At 38.7% G+C, this 12,801-nt stretch overlaps 1 protein-coding gene across 7 annotated transcripts in view; it reads right to left on the bottom strand.

Annotated features, from left to right (window-relative positions):
- Window positions 1-12,801, bottom strand: part of LDB2 (LIM domain binding 2) — a 315,970-nt gene that overhangs the window by 163,992 nt on the left and 139,177 nt on the right. For all 7 annotated transcript variants that reach the window (XM_078852580.1, XM_073342445.2, XM_073342443.2 and 4 more), the window contains one exon: window positions 4,743-4,845. In XM_078852580.1, the coding sequence (XP_078708706.1) occupies window positions 4,743-4,845 (103 nt within the window). The remainder of the gene's footprint in view (window positions 1-4,742; window positions 4,846-12,801) is intronic.

The raw sequence follows: 12,801 nt of genomic DNA, 5'->3' as shown, positions 1-12,801 counted from the left end.
TTCTTTTGGTAAATATATTTTTTTTCTCTATGAATTATGTGAGAGAAGTCAGATAACAGTTTTATGAAACATGGGTATAAAGACAGAGTGCCAGCATCTGATAACAATCTTTCTGACAACAGTTGAGCACATGAGTAAAATGTGGCAGATGGTCACTGTGTATTCCTGGGGGCAGAGTCCCAAAATACACATCTTGTTTGAGGAAAACACCCAATACATCTCAACCCTCTGCTGTTAGATTGCCAGAAAGTATCCAACCAAAGTCTGAGAGATTAATAGACCATCACACGGTGTAAACAAGGCAAATGGTAGAGGGAATGTGGCTCAGAAATATCAGCAGCATTTGTAATATGCTTGTCTCATGTATTCACAAAGAGCATAATTTGAAATATGGTCTAAAATACACAGAAACAAATGATTCTTTGTAAAGGCACGGGCAGTACCTACTTAATCACTTTAAAACCAAAACCATGTGCTATTTGGTCCATTGTTGGCTGCATAGTACTTTATTGTAAAATCACTTCTACAACATGCCAAGATAAATCCAGAATGAAGAGAAAAATACAGAACATATTTCATGTACCAAACAATAAGTACATGAATCACAGTGCATAATGTGCACAGTATATTATAGTCACATTGTACATTTCACCCACAAAATACAATAGCAGCTATAATATAAAATGTATATTCACATATCTAAAGATTTAGAACAGCAATAAAACTAATAAAACAGTATATTTTTCTACCTTTCTAAACTGTGTAAAGTTATGCAAAGACATATACAGTACAATGATGTAAGCTCATAAAAAAGTGCCTGAAATCCACAATACTTTCTAGGTATAAGCTTTTGAATGTAAAGCTTAGATAAGGCCACGCTGAAGTGTCTTTCTTTACCCAACATAAATGTAATTTAGGTAATTTGTTACAGCTATACATGTAACAACTAATCTCTGTGTTCTTTATAGTACATATTTCTCCCATAAATACGAAGCTCTCAGCTAATTAGACAGTAACCTAGACATGTCCGATTTCCAGTACAGTGGCAGATATATCTATTATGTGTTGCCATGTCACTTTGCTCTGAAAGAGTTAACTTTCTAGCTCCTATTTTCTGCAGTGCTGCATAAACACTGCACATTATTCTTACTGAGCATGCTTCATCTTCCCTGTCTACACAGTCTTGGGCTGTCAATCAACTGTCAGTTCCTACTACATCAGCACAGTGTGCATCATCAGGCTGTCAGCGCAGCAGCTGATGAGACTCTGCTAAGGGCTGTCAATCAAACTTGTTTCTCTTATCTGTTCTGGAAATATTTTGTCTCAGAGAAACAAAGACCTGGGCAACAACGGATCAGAGTCTAGTATTTACTCTTTTACAAGGATACAGGGCTCTTAACAGGAAACGAACATGTTTTATCCACAACCAGGAAAAAAATCTGTTTTATTAGAATAAGCTGCAAATTTTCTTGTCTTGCATAAACCCTATTGTGGTCTTGACCCAGTAAAACAGGGCATAATAAATTAAACCAAATTTGATTTTGGTTACATTGTAAAATGTATTTCACAGGTTTCCTTGTTCAATTACTTTGTTCAGTGAAATTCAGCATACACTGTGCAGTGCTTTCAGTTTGAAATAAAGTAACATCTCTTTGACTGGCCTGGGGGGGCTTTTCCTCTCCCTAAGCCACAGGAATGTGCGGTTTTACTCCAGCCTAAAGGCCAGTCTACAGAATACACTTAGGAGTCCTACACACCTTTATTACATAACAATATACATTTATTTTGTATAACATTTGTCCTGAAACTGAATTGCAAGATGTTACGCACAGTTCAACAACATACTGATAGAGTTCATAATAAATAATAGCAGAGGGATAGGGACGTTAAGGGGGTATATGCAAGGGAGAAAAGATATGTTTCCAAATGAGATTTGAAAGACTATGGTAATCTCCCTGGAATTCTGTACTGGAGACAAGAAGCTACAGAGGCTAAGGCTCTTGCACCTACAATTATAAGACTATGAGGTGGGACAGAAGAGACCAGGTCTGACTGAGAGGTTGTGTTACAGGTTGAGCCTGGCCTTTAAGAGTTCAACTCCCAGCTCTGAGCCAAGTCTGGTTTTCCGCACAGATCAAAGGAATTCTGGAACTTGTGGTCAAGACCATTAGAGCTGTAGGCCTGGAGAGAGGCAGTGTTATCTTGGCAAGCAACTTTTCTCAGTGTAGAAAGGAATGTTTTCAACTATAGTGATTTAATTGTGAGTCTCACAAAATTTGGTGTTTTTCTTAAAACCTCAATCTCCTGGAGTCATGTGATTAAATGAACATCTCAATTTCCATTTTTTTAAAAAGTGAGTTTACAACCCTCACCATTGCCAAGAAAATCTTTAAAACATGAGTGCTAAAAGTTTAAAAATCAGAAGGCAAAAAGAATCAAAAAGTTTTGGTTTTTTTTCAAAATCATAATTTTTCAGACAGTCTCATGATTTTGGGGCCCGAGTCATGATTTTTGAACACTTGGGATTGGCAGTACTATGCTGGGGGATCACTAGACATTTTTTATTTCATCTGCCAGCAAATTCCATACTCTTGGTCCAGCTGCTGTGATGGTTCTGTCCCATGTGGTATGAGCCTCCTGCTATTAGTTAACAGTTAGTTGTTCCCAGGGAATAAAGCTATTGTGGTAGGTCATGGTCCCTGAGAGAAAGTGTCTCTCAGGTAGCAAGGACTGATCCTATGCATGGCTTTGACATTCAGGAAAGAGACCTTGAATGGAACTCTGTATTCTATGGGGAGTCCCTGCAAAGAGTGGTTAATTGTCCTGATGACTTGTATTGCTGACAAAGTGAACTGCTCTGTTCTAAACTAGCTGGGGCCTTTTCAGGACATGAAGCTTTCCTAGATATAGAGAACTGCCATAAACTATGAGCCTAGAGACCCTGTCCATCTCCTCCCATTCCTTCATATACTACACTATCTCAGGAGGTCATAACTGGGACAACTCACACTCCATCCACCCAGGAAGGTTGCTCTTGAACCCAGACAATATTGAGGGAACAGTCACCGGCCTAGCTGTTTGACAGGTTAGGAGACACTTAAAAGAGATTTTCCAGCAACAATGAATATAAATAGGACTAGTGCCTGAAAACATCAATATTACTTCATGACAGAATTATGCAAATATTTGCGAATGAAAGTACAGAAATAAAAAAGTACTGAAAAAATCTCTATATGATCAACTTTAATCATAATGTTAAGGAGCATCATAACAAAAGCTACAATAACAATAGTTTGTTCAGACGTCACCAATTTTTTTTTTTTTAAATCGTGCATACTGGACAGGTTTGAAGTGTACTCACAGTAATTTGATGTTTCAATCACATTTATCAACAGCATTGACTGAGCTACCCACACTTATACATAGCACAACCATTATCAAGCGTTTGTGACAACAGGAATATTTTAACCTGTGACAAATTATTTCATATTTGGCACTGTTTTCCAGAAACACAACTCCCTCTGATCTAACTGGACATTAATTGCTTTTTGGCTGATGTATCTGTGTCTTCTCAACTGATAATACAACTAGGAAATCTGATATCTGACAAGTTGACTCAACTTAATCAGGACAGATCAGCTGTTACCAATGTTGCTACAGGCTGTAATTTCAGGACCTTTACAGAGTTATCACTCGCTTTGAAAGGCAAGAAACTGTAATTCTGTCAACACTAATCCCAAAATGTGCGTTCAAAGTGACTTATATTTTTTCTTCAGAAAAAGGTAATACTTGTCAAATAAATACCTGAGATAATTGATAAAATGAATTAGAAGTATGTGAGTGATACACTGAAAATCAGTCAATCTCAAGAAAAATAAGAACCTTGAAAGATTCAGAACATTAAGCACAGAGCACAAGCTGTCACAGAGAAGCAAGGGTCACTCAGAATGGATTGAAACAATTTGCAATGCAGTTTTTCAATGTTTCTGTATCTCTGTGTTGCTCAGTGCTAGAGTAGAGTGAATAATTCACGGCAAACAATTTGTTCAATTAATTTTAGCCCTTTCTCCTCCTTGTGGAACATGGGCAAATGGATCACAGTGTTGTCAGATGTATTTGTTACTCGAATTTATTCATGGATTGACTGACCGTATTCTAAAAATTCAGCATCATTGCTTAGTTGTGATTGGTCAGATAACATCCAAGGACAGATCTTCAGCCAATATAGATCAGAAAGGCTCCGTGACGTTGATGGAGTGGTGCCAATTTACACCAGCCAAGGATCTGTTTCTTGGTATTTTTTCTGAGCTCTGAGTGAATGTGGAAGCTCTTCCATCAGGAATACTGACATTTTCCACAAAAATCCCTTTCTGTGAATATTTTTGCCAAGAAATCTGCATCATTTGAAAGTTAATGGAAAGTGAACATATAAAAAGTGCAAACACAGACAAAGCAAATTCATTTAAAAATTCCAGTGAATATTAGCAGAATGTTTTGCATTATTTGCCCAGGTCAGCTTGCAATTCACATACTTATATTCACAGTATAGAAGTACACAGAAATTTCAAAACTTAAATTCCTTTCTTTAAGAAACCAGTGCATTTTGTTAATGGAACTTGATGGTAGCTTCATGTGTTGTAGCAAGTATACCACTATCACCAGCTCTTAGGTCTGTATTGCTTTTATAGAATAAATGCACAGAAACTAAGGCATAAAATCATAACGATAAATTTGTCTCTTACTGTATCGTTTTGGTCCATCTTCCAAACAAAATGAAAGGGTTAAGGTTGCATCATCTTCAAAAAACTCAGTTGCAAAGGCATCCCACCAGAGGTTGTCACTATCCTAGGAAGAGAAAGATCATTCATTTAACACATGGCAAAAAGAAAATAACCTCTTTTAAAAGAAGAAATTCAAAGGATCCCATTTTTGGTTTGGGCTCTGTCTGCACGGAAGGGTGGATGTCCATGTGGTCATTAATCAAATTAATCTACTCATGTAAGGGTCTGTTCTGATTTAAGGAAACAGATAATATATTATTAATAAAATATAATTTATTTTTTGTATTACGAGAGATCTTCCATTAAGCTAGGCACTGTTCAAACATATAAAATAACATAGTGTCGTCCATACAAATGAGTATTTACACACATTTTGTTAAATCTTTAAATGTTTTTACAAATCATTTGGTACTTAATATACTGTAATATTATTTTTTTCTTTTCATGTGCTACCTATATGGTATGATTGCTCTTGAGGGTGAGAAGGAACAGTACTTTATTCTGAAATCTTATGTAATGTGATCATTATTAGCATGCATGTACATGTAAGTTATTTTGAAACTAAATGTAATAGCTATTGGATTTAGATGCATTTATTATAACTATGACCGTCCCATAGGTTAATTAAATATCAGCTAGTTATTTAAATGCACTTGCTAGGAGAATTCTTTACTTTTCAATAGGACACGGAAGATGAAACCAGAATTTTAAAGTCTCCCCTCCCCCTCTTTCTGAGACATTCACTGCTCTACACTAATAGAATATAATAATTATTAACACAAGGTAAAATATACAGCATATAACCAATAAAATACTAAGGCTGGGTTGATGATCTTCGAAATTGAACCAAAATTTTTCAAATGTGGGTGCTTAAATTTGGGCATCCAAATCTATAGCTAGGCACCTAAATAAGTATTCTGATTTTCAAAGGTACTCAGCACCCACAGTTCTTCATGAAGTCAATGGGAACTTGAAAATCAAGTGCCTTATTTAGGTGGCTGCTGTTCAGTTTAGAAAAGAGATGATTAAGGGGGAATGTAAAAAAGACCTATAAAATCATGAAAGGTGTGGAAAAAGTGAATAGAGAAGTGTTATTTACCCTTTTCCACAACACAAAAACCGGGGGTCACCCAATTAAATTAATAGGCAGCTGGTAATACTTTTTCACACAATGTACAATTATCCTAGGGAACTCACTGCTGTGGTATGGTGTGATGGCCAGAAGTATGACTGGGTTCAAAAAAGAACTAGATAACTACACAGAGAACAGTTCTACCTATGGTTATTAGCCAAGATGGTCAGGGATGCAACCCCATGCTGGGGGAGACCCTAAATCTCTGACTGCGAGAAGCTGGGAGGGGAAGACAGAGGTGGATCTTTCCAAAATTGCCTCTCTCCTTGATGTACTCTCCTTGAAGCTCTGGTTCCAGTCACTGTTGGAGACAGGATACTGGGCTAGACGGACCATTGGTCTGACCCAGTATGGCCGTTCTTATGTTCAGTCTCCCTTCATCTTGGCTTCTGTGCTGAAAACATCCATCAAGGATGCCAATTAACATTTCTTTTTTACAACATAACTGTATCCTTGCCTAAACCCAGCCACACATTGACACGCACCAGCATAAATGATGCACATCCTCTTAATGTTCTGAGGACAAAAAGAGTACGGAAAGAAAACTATTTTTGGTTTAACAAACACAAACGAAAGAAAATCTAGGTAGGCAGCTTGTTCCAAAAATGTGGAGTGCATATCTGCAACATGGATGGATGTACCAAGGCACTGAGATTTAAATGACTTGCTGAAGCTCACAAAGTGACTCAATGGCAAAGTTGGGAATATAAATCAGGAATCCCATGTACTGTAACGACTCTACAACAATCACAACAGCAGTCTATCCAATGGGTGGCTAGATGCAATTTGGTGAGCTATATGCAGACCCAGGTGTGCAACTGGAATTCATTTCTTACTAGTACACTGCAGCAGCTAACGGGGGGACAGAAAGGGGGCCGTGCCCTCCCCATGTGACCCCCCCCCACGTGACTCATCATGTGACTCCTCCCCACCCCATCCCCAGCCTGGGTCCCCATGCTTTCCCGCACCCCTCCTCATGATCCATTCCACATTACCTGGGAGGGCTCTGTCCTCCTCCCACTGCACCAAAGACTTCTGAACTACAGGGCTCTCCGGAACCGCCGCGGAAAAAGGAGCAAAATGTGGGGCCACCCAGTTCCTCTGGCGCTGCTGTACCGCCCCCATACCCACCCCCAGCTCTGTCCTCCGACAGGGCTGCTATACAGACCCCACACAGGACTCAGGAGATGCAGCTGCCTGGAAGAGCTGGGGGCAGAAAAGCCACACTGGAGGAGCTGCCGGTGTGGGTTCGCCCAGCGTTCTGCTCCTCCTGTGTCTTCCCGGTACAGTGTACCCTCTATAAATATCTCACTGGTACAGTGTACCATCCCGTACCATGCTACTTGCACCACTGGGGAGACCTCATATGGCCTCAAAACTATGTATCACAGGCAGCAAGCACTTATCACCTTGACCTAAGTAAACAAATAAAACTTGGGATAAAATGCTAATTTAAGTTCAAAAAATGGATATATCATATCAATTATATATATACAAACTGATAAATAATTACATGGTCTTTTTTAGACACTCCTCCTCCTGCTTTTCTTTTCTTGAGAACCCTGTTATAGGCTTTGCTCTCCATTGTGTTTCTACAGCTCCTTTTTGTTGACATTTAATGAAGTAATCAGAGCACTTCATAACATTCTAGTTGTTGTTATGATAGTACAAGAGCTTTCTTGGCTGGCTGACAGCCTTCATTCTTCACTGTTCCTCATCAATGCTCATTCCCGCTGTCAGCAGCGTCACCAACAGGGGGCAGTGTAATCAGGAACAGAGCAGTTTGGGAGTGCCTGAGAAATAATTCAGTCCCGCTCTCAAAAAAGATGAAACAAGATTTTAAAATAAATAAACACTGACCCCACTTTTCAGAAGTCTATTGTCCGTGACAGATCCCTGCTCTCTCCTGCATGGCTGTGTACCTTTGATGGGTGTGGGCACATGCACACACTGTTGTATTTATTAGCTGAGGCGCCACGGTGACAAGCACAGAATAGATAGATAGATAGATAGATATTCCGTAACAGCACAGCACATGGGCTTCCAACAGCTCCCCTCTGTATTTTGAGCACTGAGGCTTCACTCATGGCAGTCTGGTGGGTTGCTATCATAAGTGCATATAATAGTTTAGTGCCCAGCCAGTAATTATGGGCTACTGCTTTCAATCGCTTGCCACCAAATTCTACTGAATTCTTTTGGACATGCTTCTTGTACCTGAAAAGGGGATGGAGGGTTAAGGAAAGTCATGTATCACATTTACAGTTCTGCAGTGGAAAAGCTCCTGTTAGTTCTGTATTTTAGTATGAACACAGCTACTAATGAAAATCCAACAATGAGAGAGGCGAAAAGGAAGCATCACACAATTGTAATGCACACATAAAACAAAGCAAAGAGCATAAGAAAAAGAGCAGAGCTTCAGTTCAAACCGCACATAGTTTCATTCCCTCTCATTTCCACTAATTCTAAAGGCTAGGAAAATGTAGCAACTACATTATCATAAAAAGAAAAGGAGTACTTGTGGCACCTTAGAGACTAACCAATTTATTTGAGCATGCTCAAATAAATTGGTTAGTCTCTAAGGTGCCACAAGTACTCTTTTTCTTTTTGCGAATACAGACTAACACGGCTGTTACTCTGAAACCTACATTATCATAGATTGTCTCTAAGGATAAATAAAAACATCCAGCTTCTATTGCAGTTTGAACATTGTCCATAGTCTTTTTCTGGTGTTTTTTGCATACTTAAAATCAGGAAGAAAAAAAAACCAACCACCCAGTGGAATATACACATTTTGCATAAAAAATTAGATACACTTCCCTGATTAATCCTCTGGTCCAACCTCCTCACAAATGGGCCCAACCACACTTTTAGTCAAATGGTGAACAAAACCAAGGGAGGTATCCCCAGACAAATTGCAGAAAATGAATATAATTATTATGAAAAAAATGGATGAAAAATCCCCCTTTCCCCACAAAAAAAGAAGGATGTTGAAGTCAAGGCTTCCCCCAGGCATCTTTAACTTATGTGCTGACAGGTTACGTGGGATTTTGCCAGAGTAATTATTTTTCTATTCAACAATAATGAGAAATTACCATGGCAACCTCCCTTTCACATAGCGCACTCACACACTGGAACACTGAAGTAATGGACCAAATGTAACAAAAAAATTAATACTTGGAAAACTATTTTCATTAAAATAAACTTAAAGAATAGGTCAAAGGGGATGAAAGGACAAACGGAAACCAATATTTAGGTCAGTGGAAGAGACAACTTCTCTAGAAGCAAAATCTTACCTAGAAGCAAAATGTCCCTCAGTCATGACTGTCACTGTTCCTTCTTATCACCTCCACCCCTATTGTTAATTGCATTTTGAAGTGTGGTTCAATTCTGAATAGTGTTCATAAATTGTGGGGCTCCACATTTATTTTCTCTCACTGATTTCCATGTCAAATGGGCTCAGTTTTAAAGATATTTTTTTCCTTGACAGTCCCACAAATTCACTCTGAGATCTGGAAATCAAGCTGGATTCTTTTCTCCTTACACACCTGCATCTGTAATAGTCTGCAGACCAAACAATGCCTTCCCTCTTGCCTGCAATGGGGACTGCTCGACAGGGGAGCTGACTCTGCAACTGGAACTTAAGGCCAAATTGCCCCTCTCCAGCGAGGTAAAATATCTACAAAGTTATCCTGTGGTTTTCTCCTAGTTATTCTATTGGATGGAAATGGGGTTTGCTCCCTACTCCCTCTCTGAAACAGGGAATCTGAACCCCAAATGTCACAGGAGGCACATGGTCCTTTGCTTCTGCAGAGCAACCTGAGCAACCTGTTGCTCTTCCCTTCCTCCCATAAGTGTGGCCCCAGTAGAGCTGTGCTGACAAGTTTCTACTGTGGAGATCATTGGGATTCCCTCAAACCAGGCCTACAGGGATCAGTGCCTGCAATTCCCTGACTTACATAAGAGAGTTCGACAGCACAGAGGACAGGTCTGTGACAAAGTCATTACAACCTCAGGCTATATCACCTTCACTTTTTATTCCTCACTCCAAGTGAGAGTTTCAGGGGAAGGAATGACATGCCCCGCCAGTCCTCCTTCCTACTCTCAGATTACCAGTCTGGCAGAGAATCTTCTGCAGGTCCAGGACATGGGTGTGGGGAAATAGTGGCCTAAAGATGGCTGCTTCCATTTGACCAAAAAGAGGGGAGACATGTATAGAGGATCCACACTGCCTAAGGATCTCTGGGGCACAAGATGGCCCTTAGTTAACAAAATTCTGTTGATGACGCAGCTGAATCCTGTTCACTCTCTCTCTTCTCAGTTGTCTGTGCATGTGTCAGGGGTGTACAAGGTACTGTAAAACAGCAGTCACTAGAGCTAGTAAATGTGACTCTGAATGCTCACAGGAAGCATGTCTCTTGTGAAAAGGGACCATTTTTACATAGTCATTTTCGGAGAAGAACTGCGTTGTAAATACCAACCGATGTGCTTTGTAAATACCAACCTATGTATGAGCCCTGGGGAGCTTACATTTTAGTTCTGGCCCTGCAATAATTCTTTAGTGACCCTTACTATTTTCAATACCATGTACATCCTCACTTCTTTTGGCAACATGTAGCCTTCTCACTTCCTTTCAAGTTAACTCTGCACAAGGAAACTATTGTCTCTGAAGGGAAAGAATCCCCCCACCCCCAAACACGCACACAAAAGCTATAGCTGAAGTTTCTAAGTGCAATACAAGAAAAGATTTGCCTTTAAATACACCTGTAAAAATTGACAAACATTAAAAATTATGGAAGTTAGAAGATAAGATTTGGAAAAAAACTCTGACACCAATTTTATACCCAATTTACACATGCAGACCATGAAACATAAAAACTCTCATTGACGAATAACCCAACTCTGCCCTTGGATTTGCCCCAACTTTAACTCTGCCTACTATATTTAAGGCCCTGGCTACAACTTCTACCAAAGTCAGTAGCAGTCTCTCTTTTTACTTAATTGGAAATTAGATCAGACCCTTATATGCTATTTAATTTGATATCAATTTAATGTTGATAATTGATATATTTATCTACATCTACCTATATCTATCTATATTCTGTAATGGACAATATTTTTACAATGTGGTATAAATTGTGTTGTTGTCTGTCTCTGTTACTATTGGGAAATCTGAGACAGAATATTGATATTTGAATGATTTGATTTTGTTTGTGTACAGTTGTAAGAAAAGCCAAACTTGTATGAATCAGAGTAAGAACATAAGAACTGTGAAACTGGGTCACACCAATGATCCCTCTAACCTAACATCCTGTCTCCAACAGTGGTAAGTACCAGATCTTCAGGGGGGGTTATACAGAACAAGGTGATTTTAGAGAGAGCCACCCCTGTCTCTCCTCCTGGCTTCTGCCAGTCAGAGATTTAGGATCTTCCGAAGCATGAAGTGACATCCCTGACCATCTTGGCTAATAACCATTGATGGACCTATCCTCCATGAACTTATCTAGCTCTTTTTTGAGCCCAGTTTATACTTTTGGCCATCACAACATCCTATGGCAATGAGTTCCACAGGTTAATTGTACACAGTGTGAAAAAGTACTTCTTCTTGTTTGTATTAAACCTGCCTATTAATTTAATTGGGTGACCCCTGATTTTTGTATTGTGGAAGAAAGGTAAATAACACTTCTCTATTCACTTTTTCCTTACCATTCATGATTTTATAGACTTCTTTAATAACCCTTCTTAACCATCTCTTTTCTAAATTGAACAGCCCTAATGTTTTTAGTCTTTCTGTGTACAGAAACTGTTCTATGCTCTTGATCATCTTTGTTGCCCTTCTCTGAACCTTTTCCTGTTCTACTACATCCTTTCTGAGATGGGGCAACCAGAGCTAGACACAGTATTAAAGGTGTGGGTACAACATGGATTTACATCTTGACATTATGATATTTTCTATCCCTCTCCTAATAGTTCCTCACATTTTGTTAGACTTTTTGACCACTGCTGCCCACTGACCTGAAGTTTTCAGACAACTATCCACAATGACTCCAAGATCTTTCTTGAGTGGTAACAGCTAATTTAGAGCCCATTCATTATAGATGTATAGTTGTGATTATTTTTTTCAATGTCCATTATTTTGTACTTATCAGTGTTGAATTTCATCTACCATTTTGTCACCCAGTCAACCAGTTTTATGAGATCCTCCTTTAACTCCTCAGCTTTTGGATTTAAATATCATGATTAATTTTTTATGATCTGCAAACTTTGTCACTTCACTGTTCATCTCCTTTTTCAGATAATTAATGAACATGTTAACAGCATAAGTCCTAGTACAGATCCAAGGGTGACACCAATGTTTATCACTCTCCATTGTGAAAACTGCCCATTTATTCCTACCCTATCTTTTTTACCAGCTATTGATTCATGAAGACCTTCCCTGTTATCCCATAACTACTTAGTTTCCTTAGGAGCCTTAGATATTAGAATGTTTATGTAACGATCTGAGAGAAACCTAAATGATTAATGCATACAGTTCAGTTAAACTTTGTATTTACATTTTGACACAGGGCAGAGTTAAGGTCATTTGGCTGTTGTACATTGTGAATTTTTCTGTTTAAATGAAATCTCTGTGTGAATTGGTAGTTGGCAAAGATCCAATCTACTATGACCAAGACTGACAGTAACCTTTTTATGCCCAAACCAAAATAATAATAAGCTATATTATGCAAAAGAGTTTATACATATATACCTATATTTGAACTTTGGAGTTTATGGAGTATTCCATTTTAAAGTTTTAAGTGGTTAAAGAATCCTGAGAACATTCTGTTTTACATTGTACTCATCTTTGCACATCGGAAAAGTTTTTATCCTACACTTTTAAAAATATTTCAA

This window comes from Lepidochelys kempii, chromosome 4 (genome assembly GCF_965140285.1).
Source record: "Lepidochelys kempii isolate rLepKem1 chromosome 4, rLepKem1.hap1, whole genome shotgun sequence".
Taxonomy (NCBI): domain Eukaryota; kingdom Metazoa; phylum Chordata; order Testudines; family Cheloniidae; genus Lepidochelys; species Lepidochelys kempii.
The sequence above is the reverse complement of the archived record's forward strand: the minus strand, read 5'-3'. Positions and strand labels throughout refer to the sequence as shown.